At 43.9% G+C, this 20,777-nt stretch overlaps 1 protein-coding gene across 1 annotated transcript in view; it reads left to right on the top strand.

Moving 5' to 3' along the window:
* Window positions 1-15,189: 15,189 nt before the first annotated feature.
* The window catches only part of CA8 (carbonic anhydrase 8 (inactive)), a 43,148-nt gene continuing 37,560 nt past the window's right edge, over window positions 15,190-20,777 (top strand). The window contains exons 1-2 of the mRNA XM_035125378.3: window positions 15,190-15,316; window positions 17,757-17,948. Coding sequence (XP_034981269.3) covers window positions 15,241-15,316; window positions 17,757-17,948 — 268 coding nt within the window. The 5' untranslated portion in view covers window positions 15,190-15,240. The remainder of the gene's footprint in view (window positions 15,317-17,756; window positions 17,949-20,777) is intronic.

Genomic DNA, 20,777 nt, shown 5'->3' with positions numbered 1-20,777 from the left:
GGGCAGTATACAAATTTATATAAACTGCAAATGTCACACCCACTTTTGTGAACAGAACACAGTGAGATGTATTAATAGAAAAATGCAATATTCCCGATAGTGTGGAAAGTGCAATTGTCCTTATAGCTTATAATAGAACAGCGATTATTAGGTAGTGCTAGGGGCCACATGGTCGGTGCTTCGAATCCCCGCAACAGGGTGAGCTCCCATTGCTCGGTCCCAGCTCCTGCCAACCTAGCAGTTTGAAAGCACGTCAAAGTGCAAGTAGATAAATAGGTACCGCTCCAAGCAGGAAGGTAAACAGCGTTTCCATGTGCTGCTCTGGTTCGCCAGAAGCAGCTTTGTCATGCTGGCCACATGACCTGGAAGCTGCATGCCGGGTCCCTCGGCCAATAACGCGAGATGAGCGCCGCAACCCAGAGTTGGTCACAACTGGACCTAATGGTCAGGGGTCCCTTTACCTTTACCTTAGGAGACACATGGGCTCTGACTTCTTCTGTGCTTATCTGTCAAAAGCAAACATGAAAGCCCCATTATCATTGGCTTTCGAGAGCAAGGAAGTTCCATTAAATACCCTGACACTCCAGCAGATGACATCATCATTTCTGTTTTGGAGGAAAAGGTTCCAAAGGGAGCTGTTCTCGCCGGAGTTCCCCTTCCAATACTGCAAGTAATACTTGCAATACTGCAAGTCAAGGATCTCTTCTACCCTTGCTGAAAGTGGAGATTATTTTGTAGGGAGGAGCATTGCCAGAGACATCAGTTTAGCTGAGCACGTGATGCAAAGTCTCCAGGAGAAGCTCAGGATGCTGATCACCTCTTCCTCAACATGCTCAGGGTTGGATCCCATCCCAAAGGGTAATCTTCCTTCATACAACATGACCACCAGTCTTCATCCACAGAGCTACCTTACTGAATCAGGGTGCCTGCGTATAGAATTCCAACTGACATATATATATAGCACAGCAATAGGATCTGGCATTTTAATACAAATTGTTTGAAGGAACTATTGAGGAAAAGCAAATCTGAATTACTCCACCCCCCCCTCTCCATGCATTTTGAAAAGTTTAATTCAAAAAATAAATAAATAAGGAAGTGTGCATTCAGTTTTCAATTTTGCATTCTACAATGTATCCCGGTGTACAGGTCTGTACAGGTTTGACCACATTGCATGAGGAGAATATATGTGAAAAATAGGCCATGAGAAGGGCTGGAGCAGGGAAAGTAAACGAAGGCTTTATTACATATTGCTAACCTAATGTGGAGTCCACATAGTATGATGAATGTGGCAATATGACGATTGATCTAGTGATGAAGAGCAATGTCTTTTTAAGAGTGTTCCTATGATGTTGATAAATATGCAGCTTCCAACCAAAGCCTATTCATTTGATTTATTAACTAATATTAAAATGATTAAAATGAGGAAATGAGGTTAATATAAGCAATCAATCCTGCTGGGTTTTCGCTTAGTATTTCTGCTTCTGAGGCTGCGTTAGCTTGGAGCACTTCCTTTGACAAAAGCCCTTTCTCATACTGAGCAGCCCCCTTTTGCATGCCTAACTCCTACTGGCAGGTATAAACAATAAAAAGTGGAGATGACAAGACATCCCCAGAGACTGTGTGCATTGTCAAACCTGTGGTCACTTTCTGTATGAAAGGAATGCTATGGCTAACAACACCTTTGGCTATGCAGAGCATATCTATGGCTACTGTGCAATATGTATATATTGCTAAGAGTAAAAGCAGGGGCTGCCCAGAAGTGAAATAGCCTCTGTTAAGGATAACTAAAACCTTTGTTGGTCATGTGCTGGAGTAGCATCTTACACAAAAAGGGGGCTGTTCCCCCAAGTACAGTAGTACTTCAGGTTCTGCCCATCACTCTCCGATTTAAAATCCACAAGGGAAGGGAGGGCTTTAATATCTCATCTGCTTCTGTAACTGAAATAAAATAAATTATTTTGACATTGAAATAAGCATGTATATAATGAAGTGAAGGAGTAAGAGCCGGAACTATGCTCAGCTAATAAATACTATATTTTGAGATATATAGTGACCTCAAAGTAGCATTCCAGTTGGTGATATTTTGGCAGAACACAAACACCTTCTGTTTTAAAATCCCATTCATGATGCCTATGGTTTCAAGGAAGATTACTTGCAAAAACAAAAACAAAGCCCCTTCCCTTGGGGTCCTAGCAGAGCTTCCAGGAAAGGTGGGGTGTGCTCTTATCTTTCTCACTTGCTGAATGCTTCAGTGAGCTGGTCTAATGCCATTAGGCTGCCTAGATCATGTGCATGCCAGACATGAATGCTTCCTTTGTCTTCATACAGCAGCAAAGCCTGTAAACCTGATAGAACTGCTTTTCATTGTTGAGTATGGCTGCAGTAGTGGAAAGTCACCCTCAATTGAAAGTCTTCTGATCTTGCTCTTATTGAGGAATAGTTAATAGAAGCTAAATATAACAACTGTTAAAAAGCGTATTGTGCATGCCATGGTTAAATTGCTTCACGCATCAGGGGGAAGCAGAGATGCACAGAAGCTGTTCTGGCAATCATTGTGTACTTTTCTTTTTTTCACAGAAGGTCGTGTGTATTTGTGCAGAGGGGAGGCAATCGAATGAAAATATATAACTTGTGAAGAGGCAATTGTGATCATGGTGAACAACTCTGGAAATTTTGAATCAAGGGGGTATAGAAAGGTATTAAATAAATCAATAGATTAGACGGTTAGATGAGTTTGAATCCACCCTGGAACACTTCTAGATAGCAATTTATCCTGGAAGACATTTAAACAACTTCACAACTGCTCCAGGAGAGGCAGATGGCGCTGTAGCTTGAATCCTGCAGCATAAGAAGAAAGGCAGCAGCTGTGTGATCCCTGTCTAGTTTGCATAGCTGACATCTACAACACGGAGTGCAGAGTATCCATGCAAGTCAGGAATGGGGAACATGTGGTCATCCAGATGTTGTTGAGCTACAGAACCATAATCTCTGGCCCTGGACTCCACCAGCGTTAGGAAGCCTGCAACTTCCCCATGTTTGCTGTAAGAAATGGCCTCTTTGGTTTCAGCAAAGGGAAAATAGGAACCTTTTGCTTCTTGTCATGATGAAGAGGTACCAGCAGATGAAATGCTTGCAGAGAGATGTTGGCTTCAATTGGACGGATTCCTCCTATCTGTCCAGCCCTGTCCAATTTGTTGCAGAAATCAAAGGTGGCAATATAAAAGTCTGGTCATGTAAGCCCCTCAACTGTACCTAATCCAGGGTTGTGGGTGGCTTTAGTCAGGGACTGGCTGGATGAAGAGGAGTGGCGGGAGGCAGCAGCTGGGGAACCCCCAAGGGAACCCCCAGAGGAGGAAGGCTCTGAGCCAGGGGATTGGTGGTGGGACACTGAGGAGAGGTCAGAGGGGCAGTGGCGGAGGAACCCTCTCCATCACCCAGGGCAGGACACCGAGGGCGGGGCAAACTGCCTGGTGATGCACGCGTGACGTTCGTATGGACTGCGCATGTGCAGCATCCTGTATGGAGTGCACATGCTCAGTGACTGTACAGGCTGCCACGTGTGCACAATCTGTACGGGATGCCGGACACCCGTATGGATGGCGCACAAGAGTGGTAGCCCATATGGTCGTTGTGCAAGAGGTAGCCTGTATGGACACCCGTATGGATGGTGCATGAGAGAGGCAGCCCCCATAGTGACTGCATGTGCAGGGGCTATCTTGTCACCCCCCAAGTGACATCCGGCGCGGGCCGCCCCCTCCACCCCCATTTCGTACACCTCTGCAGAGGGGGAGGATTGGGAGGAGGGGCTGGATGCTGAAAGGGAAACAGGGTTTACTGAGCAGGAAGAGCTGGTGACAGGGAGCAGTTCAGACTCCGAGGCTGAAGCAGAGGAAGGTGGTCAAGATGCTGCTGAAGAATCCAGGGTGTCTCCCTCTCCTGCTGTGACAAGCTCTCCTCCCCCCTGGTCTTCAAGAATGTGCAGAATAATGAGGAGAGCAGAACGGAGGCCCCAAACCTTCCTCATGCATTTCCCCCAAACTTTCAGAGAACCCATCTAAGCTTTCCTGGCACCAGGGGCGTCACAATGGGGGGGCAATGAGGGTGATCTGCCCTGGGTTCCACTCTGGGGGGGTGCCACTTGGCGCCCCCACCCCCGCGACTCCCAAGCCGAGCCTCCAGCCTCCCGGTAGAAAGTCCGCTCGGCGCACCACACCAAGCAGACTTTTTACTGGGAGGCTGGAGGCTCGGCTTGGGAGTCGCGGGGGTGGGGGCGCCAAGTGGCACCCCCCCACCACACCAAGCGGGCTTTCTACCTGGAGTTTGTAGCTGGAGGCGCGTGGATTGGAGTTGCCGGCGGTTGTGGTGATACCCCGCTACGTAACACGCATGAGCGGGCTTTTTACCGTCTCACACTGAGCGGGCTTTTTACCTGGAGTTTGTAGCTGGAGGCACGCGGCTTTGGAGGCGCGGGGGCAGCGATACCCCGCCACGTAACAACACATGCGTCGTTACATAGCGACGCCGCGCCCCCTGGGTGCATGACAATTTGCTGCCCCGGGTGTCGCGGCGCCTCACTACACCCCTGCCTGGCACCTCTGAGCTGAGCTGGACAGGAAGCCTCAGGTGGAGGTCCAGATGCAGGTATAGGATGTGGTCTTCACTGGGTACCAGTCTTTCACTTTTGTGCCAACAATGCCAGCTATTTATTGTTCTTCTTCCTTTCCAAGGGCTGGTGGCGCTCCAGGTAGGTCTTACTTCCCCATCCCACCTCTGCACATTCCTCAACATGATCCAGGCTATGGTGACATCAGTTCAAGTCCATGTGGTTTGTGTTCTCAATCTGTGGCTGTTTGTCTACAGCATTTGCCATGTCTCCGCCAAGTTCGTTTCACAGCCTTGCTGCAGTCTTGTTGGGTGAAAGGTGAGTGATTCTTTTATAAAACTGCTTTATCTTGTACTGAATGTCAATTGTGCGCTAGGTGTTGGTACACAAATAATTTATATATGAATACTGAGCACACACTAATAACGCAGGAGCAATTTTTAACTAAACAGAAGCACAAATAGCTAAACAAGCATTGCAATGTGAACTGGCAAACCTGCCTTTCTCCCCCTGAAAAACAAGCTTGAATGTGAGTTGTTCTCTGGAGTGTGCTTATGGGGGAGGAATAATCCTCCACAAATAAAAATAGAAAACTCTGGCACCACTGCACACTAAAAAAACTAATTCCCAGTCAAGTGCACAATTGTGCATATAGGGATTAAGAAGTGGTTGACAATCTGGCTACAAGTTTATTTAAACTTGCTTCTGCCCTCCTAGTCTCCCCTGAACACTTTGGTGGTGTGGGGCACAGGATACATTGGAGGCTGTAGGGCAAGGATAGGAAAACTGTAGCCACCCATATGCTTCTAGACAACAACTCACATTAGCACCAGCTAGCTTGGTCTATGTTCAGGGATGATGGGAGTTCCACCCCAGCAACATCTGGAGGGCCACTGCTTCTCAATTCCTGGTGTAGGGACATTAGTGATAGACAGCTTTCTGAAGGAGCCCTTCCCTCGCTTGAGTGCCTTCTTCACCATTTTATCCCACCCACTGTTGACTCACGCCAACCCTGCTTGTATATTTTTGTTTATTTGCATTTGCCATTAAACTTTATACTATGGTGATTTCATTCAGCCCTGTGAAATATGCAAATTAGGAGCCCAGATCTGTGAGTTTTACAATTCCCACATCTTAAGATGCAAGCAGCGTGTTTCGACAAGGCACGCTGAACATTAGACACACTGTTTTCCTTTGCCTCAACACTCTACAAGAAAAGCAGTGTGTGAAATTAGTGCTTCAAAACAACAAGAAACGGAACAGGCAGGCTTGCAAATGTCAATTTCTCAAAGCTTTCATCACTCTTTAGTACAGAATTGTAGTGTAGTTCTCATGGGCAACATGACTGTGGGTATGCTATAGGTGTGTAGAAAGCATCCAGACAGGCAGGGCCTCTGCTCAGGCTTCACCCTAAATGGCATATATCACACTCTTCCCACCAGCTTGTCCCCACCCTGATGGCTATTGTAAAAGCACAGACAAAGCAACCCCAAACAGTGAAACACCTGTTGGTCCTTTGCAGCTAATGTTTTATGCTCCTCATTTTACAAGGTGCAGGATGGTTCAAGCAGCAGATTTTTTCAACTTCCATTTCATTATGAGAAGAGAGTACTGGAATACAATAGTGCTGTTTGTAACATCTGTTTTTTTTTAGAAATATACAAGCTGAGCTCAGGGGAGGAGACAAGGATTAGCGGAGCAGTGTTAAGTCTTCAAACCAGTGTCAGTTTCTGCCAAAGCAAACAATAGGAGTGTGCACCAACCATAGTGTAGGGGTTGGACTCAACTTTGTCACTTCATGGAGCCCTCCACTTTGGTCTGAGGTGTTTTGAAGTCTGCCCAGGGCCCATCTGAGCCTACTTTATTTCTCAATACCACCTCTGCCACCTTTGGCTATTGAGAAATCAAAAATAGCTATAATGCTTTTCCTTTTGGCAGAAGCTGATAAAATTTGCAGGCAGTGTCTCCCCTTCTAAATAATTGATTTTCCTTTAAGGGTAGTCAATGCAGTGGGGGGGGGGAGAGAAATAACTTAACCCCCCCATGTGTCTCTTGTGAGCAATTGGTTTGTAAGGAGCCCCTGGAAAAGAAATCTGCCAAATTGCACGCTGATAGGTCCACAGGCATTTGAACTCAGTTTATTTGAGGTTAAGAAGAACTCAAAGAAATTCACAGTCTGGGTAAAGTCATCCCCCCCTGACTACAAGCCAGGGCTATTAGTTGCAAAGGAGTTCCCCCTCCTGCCTTCTGGTTCTTGTGTTTTCCTTAAACTCCAGATGTAGGTATTAATTTTGCAAAGTTGATTCCTCCTCCACCCCCTCCACACTCAGATCTTTTCCTCACACAATAAGCTTATAAACTTAGAGACATTGTTTCCCTTTTAGTAGACAGTTGTCTGTAGCTTTTTGGGGGGGGAAATATATGGATTGCGTAAAGCACCACAAAGTGCTTCAGGACTTTTCCTGCTTCAACTAGTGAAAAAGCACAAAGATCCTGCTTGTCTTGGGCCAGCCCAAAATCCCTCTGTCTCAGTGCAGGATTTATTTGAATCCTCTACATAGCCCTAGTAAACAACAGGCTCCTCAGGCTCCTCCTTGATGGATAGTTGTAAAACACCCCCTGTTTCCTTCATCTTTGCTTTCAGAAACTACAAATTGTATTTCTCCAGCTTCCACTCAAGCAGCTAAGGTGTTCTTGGTAGCTATAAGCTAAAAGAAACCCACTATTTGCTTATTTAACCAAGCCTTTTGTAGTCATCAGTTCCCCATGAAGGGACCCTTTTAGCCAGTCAGATCTGGAGAAAGCCCAGAGAAATCAAAGTATTGAGCCTGGCTGAGAACAAAGTGACCCTAGTGGACGGACAGTGTATGGCAGGGGAGTGATGGGTGATAAGAAGTTCAGCAGCCCTAGTCCTTGTCACCATTTGTATTTTAAGACAACTGTCTCACATTCCAGCCCTCCCACCCCACCTGCCTGCCTATGACTGGGGCAAAACAATGAAAAGGTAAACAACCATGAAGTGCCAATATTTAAATGTATATGCACCAACAACCTTCACATATACAAAGAGATTCAAAAATGTGTACAAAATCTCATGCTCGAAGTCTTAAAAGTCCAGTATAAAGTGCAATAATCAAGTCCGATAATAAAGTCCGATAATAAAGTGCTACAATGTATCATGCGTTCTTATCTCTTCCCATGCGTTCTTATCTCATCCGACGGGCGGCTAGCTTCTTCCCCGTTTCACAGGGATGGTTTCCTCAGGGGGCGGACTCTTTCTTAAGTAATAAATTTGTATAAATTTATATGATGCACCATAAATACTTATACATTTCTTTAAAATGTGGAAGGTGTGCCACCTGTGAATTAACGCAAGAAATTAAGGAATTTACAATACCTGGTTCTTGCAAACCTGTCCGGCTGGAGTCTTTTACTAATTGTAACTCTCGGGGAGTTGTGAATGCCCTACGATGCAATTGTAAATTATGGTACATAGGGAGTACTATTAGACCGGTGAAAGTGAGAATCTTAGAGCATAAAAATCGAATCCTTAATAAAGTTTTGGAGGTGCCACTTATGTCCCATTTTATTGAGCAAAACCATAGAGCTATGGATTTCAAATGGTTTATTATTTATAAGCACAAACACTCTGGAATAAATGCTGAGGCTTTGAAAAGAAAACTACACCAAAAAGAGGCATACTGGATACACAGATTCGGATCATTAGCACCCGGGGGGTTAAATCTCCAAGCAGAATTTAGTGCCTTTCTATAAATGAGGAATTTCAAGGATATGGTGGGGAACGTTTTTACCTTATTAACAGTTGTATATCTTTAAGAGTTGTACTTCTTACAAGGATTGATTTGAAATGATTTACTGATTGAACCTTGTATTTAACCTTGTAAGTAACTGTTGCATTTCATCAATCTTTGAGAATTGTGAGCTTCGGTAGTCTTGTTAAGCTTTTACACATGAACCTTAGGTGAGTAATTTTAAACATTTCTGTACAATGTTTTAAAGAAATGTATAAGTATTTATGGTGCATCATATAAATTTATACAAATCTATTACGGTACTTAAGAAAAAGTCCGCCCCCTGAGGAAACCATTCCTGTGAAACGGGGAAGAAGCTAGCCGCCCGTCGGATGAGATAAGAATGCATGGGAAGAGATAAGAACGCATGATCACCATAGCACTTTATTATCGGACTTGATTATTGCACTTTATACTGGACTTTTAAGACTTCGAGCATGAGATTTTGTACACATTTTTAAATCTCTTTGTATATGTGAAGGTTGTTGGTGCATATACATTTAAATATTGGCACTTCACGGTTGTTTACCTTTTCATTGTTTTGGTAACATTACTGTGTTGTCTGTTTGTTGCTATGACTGGGGCAAAGCTGCATTTAAAGACATGGGTCTGCCACTGTGATGTGTCCCCTAACAACAACTCAGGTTGGGGGAGGGCAAGTATTGACAAAAATAAAGCAGGTCATTCACATGCCTATTCATTCCTAGAAATACAGTAACAGATTTGTGGTTTTGTGTTTTGCACTGCTCCCACAAATGCTAACAACAATTAAACAATTTTTTCCCCATAGTAGGTTTCTTTGCTTTGTTTTACAGATAAAGAAATTTTACAGACTAACATTTCACCCATTCATAAGCTTGGCTAGCTTGGCAAAATCTATCAGCACTATAATTACCCCAAACGTTTGTTTGTTTGTTTAAGAAGAGAGAGAGAGAGAGAGAGAGAGAGAGAGAGAGAGAATGTATATGTTATTATGGCACATTGCTCTTTCTGCCTTTATAGGGGTGTTTTGCTGCATTGCCCTTCAGAAAGATAAGATTTCATTTCAAATTTGTCAACAAGAAGGTTTAATGTCACTTTGGAACTGTGTTCATTAGGGTTTTTTATATTACTTATAAATGCTGAGTACATTAATGTTTTGGAATATAACATCTCATCATCACACAGGCAAATGAAAAGAGCCCAAATAAGACTTTCAGTACTTGCAGTTCCTCTAAATTAAAACCAGTTAACAAGCTAGAACATGAACAATTAATTATAAATGTTAGCTATAACATCTAGCACTTTAGTATTCTAGAGTGCTCAGAGGTATCCAACTAAAATGGAAAATTAACCGCTATACCAATTTACATTGTTAAAAATCCAAGAATTGACGATTGAAGTATGAAGAAATGGTGTGCCAGACCAGCTGCAGGATATTCTGCCTCCCTGTTCTACAACCTTCTGTTTAGCATTTTGAGCTGTGCAGAAGCAATTTCTGTTTCATTGATGAAGCAGACGGTCCTATTATGATGATCAGGTTCAGAAGTAACACTAAAACACAAATAGGAAACCTGTGGCTTTTCAGAAGTTGGTTGATTACAGCTGCCATCATCCTTGACTATTGGGAATGATAGGAATTAGAGTCAGATAACACTTGGGACTGGTGGATTTGGGTAATCTTTAGTAATATGGGGCCCTATGTGAGCCCAAAATTTGGTGCCCCCAAATGGATCTTCTCAGTTTTGTTCAGCGCCCTGTGTGGGGGAACTGCCTGCACTGCCCTAAATCTGGTGCTGCACCTGAAGAACCACAGGTTCCCCAGCACTGAGCTAAACATAGTTTAATGTTATATGTATGAGCCTGCTCCCCAATCCCATCTCCTTCAGCATAGATGCAAAGAGGAGATGGAAAGCACCCACTTCTGTTTTAAACTAACCAGTTTGTTGTTGTGTTCAAACTAAAAGCTGTGGTTAGTTTTAATTGAGGTTTATCTGAACAAGGCAGGATCTTGGTTTGGTCTTGGCTTGTTCTAGCAAACCATAGTTCAGATGAAACATTTGCTGGCTTAAAATGGGAGCAGATGGTTCTGAACTCCTCCAGGCAGAGGAGGAAAAGAGTAGTGGGGAAGACAGACAAGATTGAGGGTCATGTACATAACATTAAACTGGTTTATCACTGCATATCACTATATGTGCAAGGACAACTTTTGCACATTAGCAAACAGCCTGATGAGGCAGAAAATGCTTCATTTCAGCTAGGTGGGCCTGATCAGCTTTATACATTACTGTGAAGCACATCATCTCTGTGCCCAAGTAACGTCTGAGGAAGCAGGAACCACTGTGAGCTAAATATCTCCCAGTGGAGAAGTGCAAGCCACAACCGGTTCTTACTCAGAATCATGAAAAGTTGCGTCGCTTTTTGATGCTTCTGTGTTATGTCCTAATAAGCAATATTTACTTGATGGGGCATCTCACCCTTGTTCTCACTACCTGTGTTATACCCAAAGTATTGTGCTCTCTTAATATGTTCAACAAGTGGGTTTCCTTCATTAAATGGTCAGAGGCCATGGCTGTTAAATAAGTATTATGTAAATAGACAAAACAGGAGGCAGGTTAGGCAATAATTAATTCTGATATTAGAAATTCAACATTTCTTTAGTTTTAAAAACTGCACTTATGTTATGTGACCTTTTACTCCAGCCCTTGTTTACTCACATGAATTTTTAGCTTCTCCCAGCTAACTCAGTTACTTTAGGTAATATTTAATTTCTGACCCCACCACAATAAATAAAAAGACCAACTGAAGCCAAGAGTGTCCCAAATGACCTGATTAGTCTCCCTAATTCTTTCAGGAATCCCTTCTGGCTTTCAACCTGATTAAGATTAGGCAAATGATATTTCAGGACCTTATGATGGCAGTTTTTGTTTAGAAAATCTTGTTCTATTCCTTTTATTGAGTTTGAGTTATGGTAAAGACCATAGCTTAGTGATAGAGCACATACCTGTACTTTGATTGCAAAAAGATATCCACGTAGGACTGGAGACTCCTGTCTGAAACCCAGGGCAGGTGCTACCTCCAGACAGCATAGACAAGCTATGTGGACCAATGGTCTGATCTGGTACAAGGCAACTTTCTGCATCCCATCAGGGCCGTCTTAAGCATGCCCGGCGCCCTGGCGCCGTGGTGCGACGGATCTTTCCGGTGCCCCGCCCCGTTTCTCAGTGCGGCGGGCGGGCGCTGCGCACAAAGCTGCACTGTGCCACCCAGCCTGCCGTAGGGCCGGCCCTGGGCCAGGGGGCGCTGCCTGCCCCCTGTTGCGAAGCCCCTGCGAAGCCCTGGTGCCCCACGCCACCGGACCCGGGCCTAGAGACGGCCCTGCATCCCATGTTGCTGTGCATTTCGTGTCCTGCATCTTTCCTACAAAGACATCATGGATGAAATTCAGCATCATGCTATGACAGACATTCCATCTGCACCAGCATTTCCGTTTTCCAGACAGAATGATCCTCTCTTTCTTCCCCCTGTGTGTTGTTCTGTGGTTTCTACTGACCCCCTGAGCCAATTAAGTGGAAGCCTCTGCACCGGGCATCCACTGATTTAGCTTGTTTGGTTAATCCTGCTCCATATTGCTATTTCATACCCCTTGCGTGTCATTCCCTTCCCTTGCTCTGCGTTACAAAGTTCTTGTTTCCTCTTTTGTTTTCCTTTTTGGCTAAATATTTTTGAAAGTCTTTCAACTATCTTGCCAAACTGAATTTTGTTGTAGCTGTAGCTTTCCCCCTCCCATAGTGTTCTTCAGATTTAGCATTGCCTTGTTAAACATGGAACTGAATCACTGCTTGTATATATGCATATTGGTAGCTCATCAGACATGCTATAAAGCAGTGGATGCATCCTTCATATTTGATAGCAACCAGGGTTATTAGCCTGAGTCTACTAACCAGCAGTCAAATAAAGATAGCCTAGGGATGTGTAACAGATGCCCCCTTTCCTCCTTTAGACAAGTAGCTTTGAGTGTCTGGGATCATGTGGGTCAAGGGAGGAAGAGTTACAACCATTTGTCTATTCCAAAACTTCCCCTAGTGACTCCCTACCCTTAATGTTCAAAATGAGTGCTTTGTGCAGGCAGTAACACTTCTGAAACCTCTTGGGAGAGCAAAAAAGGGCAATTTGGAGAAGGGTGTTGAGATGATTAAACACTGTTTCCCTCATATATTTCCTCCACTCCCAACCATCTCCTCTCAGAGCTGCTTTTCTTAAAAACAAGTAAAAGTGATAGGTATCTACTATACATAAGTGAACACATTGTGTAACCCATGCTGGTGGGCAGTGCAAGAAAATTTCCCCTGAGCTCTGGCCCAGAGACAACCTTGAATAAGCCATGTTACCTTCATTATTATAGAAAACCCTGATTATATAAGGTAAGCATTTCTGTTTTTGTTTTTCTGAAAAGTTAACCTTTTCCCCAAGCTCTGTTTACACAGCCTCACTGCCCTTGTGGCCATGTAGACTTATAGTTGGGCACATCCTTGTTTAAAGCAAATGTAGAAAGAGGAATAACCTTTTGGTCCCCAAAGGGTCAAATTAGATTCAGCACATTGACTCACTTCAGAGTCTTGCTCGTTGATCAAAGAACAAACAACAAAGGTCCTGCAAAAAGAAGCTCGTGTTGACATTTCTGTTTCAGGGTTTGGTGTTCTTTGTCTTCTTCCTCTTTGCACCTTCCTCTAATAAAAATGTACAAGGACAAAATGTAGTTCATAATTCATTCGCATGTTTCTGAGCACCTTCTGCAGCTGTGTATAATGTGCCTACAATTTTCACTGCCAAGATGCACGCTAAGGGAAACTTTGGAAGTCACTCAGGACACTACGCGTCACTGCTATGGAACAGCCATGTTGAAATCCATTTTTAAATGATGTTTGTGGCATGTGTAAAGAACTACAGGCAGGGCTTTTTGAAGGGTTCAGCTGGGCTTCTTCAGTACATCAGATTGTGTATGGCAAGCAATGTTGATCTGTTACACAATAGGTTGACTAATCAATGGCTTCGGGATAGGCCAACTACCTGCTTAGCCTGATGTGAAGAGGCCCTACAGCACTATATTTTATTTACTGTTGTTACTAGGAACTTCTCCTAAATTCCAGGGACCCAGGTGGCGCTGTGGGTGGCGCTGTGAGCCTAGGGCTTGCTGATCAGAAGGTCAGCGGTTCGAATCCCTGTGACGGGGTAAGCTCCTGTTGTTCGGTCCCAGCTCCTGCCAACCTAGCAGTTCTAAAGCATGTCAAAATGCAAGTAGATAAATAGGAACCGCTACAGGGGGGAGGTGAACGGCGTTTCCGTGTGCTGCTCTGGTTCGCCAGAAGTGGCTTTGTCATGCTGGCCACATGACCTGGAAGCTGTATGCCGGCTCCCTCGGCCAATAATGCGAGATGAGCACGCAACCCCAGAGTCGGTCACGACTGGACCTGATGGTCAGGGGTCCCTTTACCTTTACTAGGAACTTCTCCTAAATTCCCAGTTTGGTTCCAAGGCATGCACAGCCTAAGATATGGTTGTTAAGGTGTTTTCTTACAAAATTAACCTGGGAAGTCAACCTGCTCTCCACAGTGATCATTACAGGCTGGAGGTTTAGGATACCTAAGTAAAGTCCTGTCAAATTAGACATGCATATGAGTGTGGGAATTGAATTATAAGACAATGAGCATTTGTCTTGTTCATTCATCCTAATATGCTTGTAGGACCTTTACACATGTCTTCTCACTAGTCATTCATTCACCCCACACTTTTTAGTGCATTTCCCCCATCACTTTCCAAATTGCAAAAAGTCACGTTTTTCAAAAAATGAATTCGTTGCAGCAGGGTTTTAATCCGTTTTTATTACACAAACATAAACTTCAGATACGCACTTGAACCCCTCCCTCAAAACAATGAGAGTCTGGAATGCTTAGTAATAGCATTCTAGGGCATGAAAAAGAAGCAGTCTTCCTTTCTTAAAATGCGAGTGAGTCTAAATCAAGACAGATCGCTAGAGGCTCTCCAGCATACAGAATAAACTTGCTACTCTGGAGTCATGTGGTCAGTGCTTTGGTCATTGTTTCCCGGGACTTTGCAACATATCTTTCACCAGCCTTTCCACATAGCAATACTTTGTTCTTTGAACAGATGCATTCTAACATGGGACAGTTCCTGCTCAAATGTCAGCTTAGCTACAAGTCTAGACACAGCTGGGCGCATCATAGACACGTCGTCGTCACAGTTCTCCAGTGAGTTGGTTTCAAACAGGGAAGTTGTGGCCCTTCAGATGTTGTTGGCTACAATTCCCATCCTCCCTCTCCATTGGTCATGCAGGCAGGGGCTGATTTGAGCTGAACTCCAGCAAGATTTGGGTCCTCACCCCTGTTTTAGAGGCTCCCGGAGGCAAACAAATCCCTTCACCTTGTACAGCATCTATATTTCTTCGCAGCCTAATTGTTTGCCTTAGATGCCTGGATTTGATTGCTCCACCCACCCACCCATCCCTGTACTGTATTATATTTCATTAACCCATATCATACACTGACTAATATTGCCATCACATTTCAGGATTCTCTAGAAACTTATACAAAAGTGACAGGGGCCAAACAAACATCAACCAAGCTTCCTGACTCTCGTATGTGTTTGTCACATGCAGTCATAGAAGAGCTGTTCTCCAGTGAAGTCTCCAGCTCTTGCTTTGCACGCGCGCGCGCGCACACACACACACATAGCCTGGCTGCCTGCGGAGAACAGACTTCCGCAAGGCAGCCTCCCAGAGACAGCCAGAGTGCTCAGAGGGACGGAGCTGCTGGAGAGCGCCTGGGAATGGCTGACAGCTACATTGAGGAATCGGATCTCTTTCCTGAGAAAGGGGAGACTCTGGAGTGGGGTTATGAAGAAGGTAAGGAGGTTGGGGCTTGAAGCTGTGAGCTGCTAGGTGGGCTGAGCAAGTGAAGCATTTTCATTGTGTGCCTGAGTGTGCGTGTGTGTGAGAGAGAACTTAAATATAAAGTTCCTATTTACTCTTGCCATCAATACGTTTTGGAAATACTGTTTGAAGATCAGGTGTCATTTTAGCACATCAAAAAGGTGTGTGTGTGTGTGTGTGTGTGTGTGTGTGTGTGTGTGTGTGTGTGTGCAAACTATTGGGTTAAGAAAAGCATGTTATTTAATTTTAGGTTTTAAAAAACCCCAACCAACAGAGAACACAGAAATTCTAGAACTGCTTCATCAGTAAGCCCTTCTCTTTCCAAAGGCAAAGATACAGCATTTCCACAAATAAGTTGCACATTCCCTCGCTGTGTTTGAAACTCAAACACTGTAGCTCTGACAGCGCCACTGGCTGTACACACAAAAAGCTGGATTGCTTTTGTTGCTTTTTACTGTCCAGTGAGCACAGACTGAGGGAAATCAAAGGGGATTTCTAATCTCCTCTCACATTTGATAATCCAAGCTGAATTTAATAACATGGGTGCAGAAACATTTATGGCTAGGACTCACAAATGGCAGCAATGTGTAAATGAAGCACATAGTCACAGTTGTATATGAGTTGTGGAAATGATGGTCTTGTGACAGAAGGCTAAAAAAACCAAAAATTGCTGGTGAGATGTGTTAGCCCACTAGCGGGGGATTCTAAAAGTTAGCAGCTGGGTAATACCTCTTTATTAAAGCCAACTAAACCTTTGCGAAGTAGTGAGTGAACTTTCAAGCTTACGGAGTGTGTTTGTGTGTGTGTGTGTGTGGGGGGTATTACCCACAATGTTGCTTGGATATGGTGAAATGATCCAAGTCTACAGTTTCTATGATGAAGTGAAGATGTTATGAAAACTTACTGAGATTAGTTATAGGTAGGTAGCTGTGTTGGTCTGAGTCGAAACAATATAAAAAAAATCCTTCAGTAGCACCTTAAAGACCAACTAAGTTTTTATTTTGGTATGAGCTTTCGTGTATCTGATGAAGTGTGCATGCACACGAAAGCTCATACCAAAATAAAAACTTAGTTGGTCTTTAAGGTGCTACTGAAGGAATTTTTTTATTTTGTTACTGAGATTAGATTGTGTTAAGATATTGGGTGCAAGCGTAGTCTGACATTTTCTTCAATCTGAAGAAGCATTCTGGTGAACACAGATACTTGGTTATTTGCTTCATGATGTTTTATTTGAAACTGATTTTGTCTCAGCAAAGTTTCTCTTCAAAAACAGAACTGGGTTCCCATGATTTGGGCTTAACTGAATCTGATTCTGGCTGAAAAGGCATTGCTGTCCAGTTCAGATGGGTCAGTGATCATGGCAAGCATTTTACAGTGGCTTCTTGGAATATAGAAATGTTAATTTCTTTTATCACATATATTTTGTTCCCTAATGAAACTTCTTTGGCATGTCCCATGGACCAAATTAACTGTGCCCTTTCATTTAACGTGCATGTTTTAAAAAATATGAACTGCAGGATCTGGGCTGGGCTGGGGGATGATAAATATCAGGACTGCAGTTGATAGGTAGGGGAGAATAAACTGATGATAATTGCTCTTTGAAGTTTCTGTTTTCATGGCAAATGTAAATTTCCTCCTAATGCAAACAGCAGCTTTCAATGAGTGTTTTCCCATCGGGACTGCAGCAGGGTAGGAAAGGGTTAAAATCCACCTCCCTATCTTCTGTGGATCTTATTACTTTTAGCACCCTAACAGTTTTAAAATATAGCCACAGTAAGTGTAAAGATTCACTTAACAAGTAGTGGCTAGGGTGGTCTTGCAGAACCACCCTCCTAGCACTGTCATTACTGCCATTTATTTGGATGATGCGGGGAGGCAGGGGACAAGTTGTCACTGGTCATGTCAGGGCTGTGTTGGCACTGATGGAACCAATCCTGTATGCCTGCAAATTTGCCCACACAGCTCCGAACGTCACCACTGCCCTGCTCCACCAGTGACACTAGGGCCAGGAGGCCAACAACACTCCCCACTATGAGGACCGATTCTGCATTTAATGTCATATATAGTTTGGCCTTATTTTGCACTTTGGAATCTAGAACAGGCATCCCCAAACTGCGGCCCTCCAGATGTTTTGGCCTACAACTCCCATGATCCCTAGCTAACAGGACCAGTGGTCGGGGAAGATGGGAATTGTAGTCCAAAACATCTGGAGGGCCGAAGTTTGGGGATAACTGATCTAGAAGGAACAGGGTGATTTGGGCAAATCCTTTTAAGAGTTTTGAGAAACTTGCATCAGCATAAGGAAGTAGACAGAATATATTTTAGGGCTCTTCCAGCTCATGATTCGAAGAGCATACAGAAATACTTTAATATTTAATTTCAAACAAGTACCGTATGTTTTCTTTTGTCATAGGAGTTGAGTGGGGACTAGTCTTTCCTGATGCTAATGGAGAATACCAGTCTCCTATTAACCTGAATTCAAGAGAAGCAAAATTTGACCCCTTGCTGTTGGAAGTATGCTTATCACCAAACTATGTTGTGTGCCGCGACTGTGAGGTCATCAATGATGGACACTCAGTTCAGATCCTCTTAAAGTCCAAATCAGGTATGCTTTCCTATTCTTTATTGTTTGCCTTGGGATATATATGTCCAAACCATCATTGCTGTCACATTTTTAAATTATCCTATCATTATCAACAACAAAAAGCAGACAGTTTCACACACATTAGCTCAATATTCTCACAAGCACCCTGTAAGGTCGGTGTTATCCCCATATTACAGGTGTGAAGACTGAGGCTGAGAATGGCTTGCCTAAGGCCACCTAGCGAGTCTATGGCTGAAGTGAGCATTGAACAAGGGACTGACTGACATGCTTCACACTCTTAGCTACTTCAGACACAGGCTCCTGTTTCATTTCATTTTTCCCCTTCATTGTGCAAGTCATAAACCCCAGACATACCCTTCTTTTTTCTTTATTGAAAAACTCTCAGAGAAAACTCTGTGGATGCTTGTTTGTAACATAAAAATGGTCAGATACAAGTCATAAGACTGCAAAGAAGGTCCCAGAAGCGTTCAAGCAAGGAGTGCAATGCTTCAAGCATATGTGTTTTCAGTCACTTTCTGGCCACCTTCCTCTGGTTCAGATACTTAAATTAGGGAGAAATAATACTAGAATTGGCTTCTAACCAACAGAATTGTAATAATATGTAACAGTGATAGAAACTGGCTTGACAAAAATGGGCAACACTTAAGATGCCCTCTCCATATTCTTGGGTCTTCGCGTGCATGTCCCGTCACCAAATTTAAAACTGTCTCTATGTTTTTTGACTTCTGTTAAAAAGAGAATTCTCCAACTTGCCACTGTATGCTGACATACGACACCAGCAACAAGAGTTAGCAATAGGAAGAAAGCCTTTTATTTATCATATTCTTGGCAGTCTCTAAGTGCTACGAAGCAGCTGGGAGACCACAAGGAAAGTTCTCACTATGTCTCTAGCTGGCTGGTCAGCAGGAAATATTTGTCAATGGACCCTGTACCGGATGCTTGCAACTCTTAGGTTGGGAAGAACACAGGAAGGTGGCTCAGTCCTTTGGGTCTATCTAGCTCAGTATTGTCTACACTTACCAGAAGCAGTTATCCAGATTTTCAAGCAGGGGGCATTCAAGGATTGAACCCAATACCACCTGCAGGCAAAACAGATGCTCTGTCTACAGCTGAGCTATGTCCCTTGCCCACCTGCAGTCCCTACCTGCAGGCTCACAATTGAATAGACATGATACCAAGGGGAAAAGGAATGGGAGGGAAGAGGAAAACCTTGGGTGCAGCTGCTCCTTCAGTGGCCAATGGATAAAGCCAGTTCAGTCTCTCTTCCCCTTGCCAATTTTCTTCCTGAGAGGCAGAAGGTGCTGATGTTACAAGAGCCCTTTATCCAGCAGTTAAAAAGCCTTTTCCTTCCTGCTATTGCTGGTGGGGGTATTTGAGGGAGGCTCCCTTTCTGGTGGGACGCGGGTCGTGCTGTGAGTTAAACCACAGAGCCTAGGGCTAGCTGATCAGAAGGTCGGCGGTTTGAATCCCCGCGACGGGGTGAGCTCCCGTTGCTCGGTCCCAGCTCCTGCCAACCTAGCAGCTCAAAAGCACGTCAAAGTGCAAGTAGATAAATAGGTACCGCTCCGGTGGGAAGGTAAACGGCATTTCCGTGCGCTGCTCTGGTTCGCCAGAAGCGGCTTTGTCATGCTGGCCACATGACCCGGAAGCTGTACGCCGGCTCCCTTGGCCAATAACGCGAGATGAGCGCCGCAACCCCAGAGTCGGTCACGACTGGACCTAATGGTCAGGGGTCCCTTTACCTTTACCCTTTCTGGTGCTCTTCTTAGAGCCATTTAAAATATTCTGTAGAAGTGACAGGAGAGGAAGTACAATTGACTTGTGCTTCATCTGCCCGCAGTTGCAGGCCATGTCCAAATTGGAGAAAAGCATCTATCTTGTATGGGGAAATATCTTCAAATTCAGGGCAGAATGCACATCCTCTGGAATGCACATAGATCTCCCCCCAGCAATATTATCTGGAAGCATAGCAGAGCCCCCTTCTCTCTTACCTTATGTGGAAAATGTCTGAAGTGGTATTTCAATATCAGGAAGAGGGCTTTAAAAATCACTAACGTTTTCACTGCTGCTAGTATCTCATGGGAAAAAACTAACATTTCAGACACATTCCCCACTGAAAATGTCCTTAATGCACCTCTAGAACTGATCATTCATGTATATATCTACTTTTTCAGCAGAGAGCAAACCATGAATAGATAACATGGGTAGAGTTAACTTTTAATAGCAAAAGAGATGTGCTATATAGTTAAAGGTGGAAATGTGCATATTCTGTCTAGATATTCTATGCATGTTCTGGAGGAGTAGCCTTATTACAATGGAATAGATGAAGAGCTTTATAGCACCTAAAAGACTATCTGATTTGCTGCAACAAAAGTAAGCCAGTATTCAGCAGTTCCTGCTGTAATAAAAGAGTTAGTGCTATAGAACTTCCTTTAGCAATTTGGAACTTTGCAATTTGGAGTTTTCAAAGTGAGAAAGAACTATGAAGAGGAAGCTGACTGTCGGCCTTAAAGGCAGCACTTTTATATACAGGATCCAAGACAGTCTCGTGACTCTGCCAGTTTCCGTAACCAGGGGAACACAGGATCACTAATTGCTCATGTAATGGCTTTTCTATAGCCCATCCTCTGAGTCCCAGCTCTGAATCTACCGAAGCTGTCCTAGAAGAAGTGCTTCTAACATGGGACTCATAAAATACCCATTAGAGTTGAGAGAAGTTCTTCATAGCCCTATCCCTACTGAGTCTACATGCGTGTGACAAAATAATGTCTTTTGAAAAGTCAGTCTTGGGAGATCTTCCTTACTTTCTCTGCTCTGAAAGTACTGAAT

Source organism: Zootoca vivipara, chromosome 8 (assembly GCF_965207765.1).
Source record: "Zootoca vivipara chromosome 8, rZooViv2.hap1.1, whole genome shotgun sequence".
Taxonomy (NCBI): domain Eukaryota; kingdom Metazoa; phylum Chordata; class Lepidosauria; order Squamata; family Lacertidae; genus Zootoca; species Zootoca vivipara.
The sequence above is the reverse complement of the archived record's forward strand: the minus strand, read 5'-3'. Positions and strand labels throughout refer to the sequence as shown.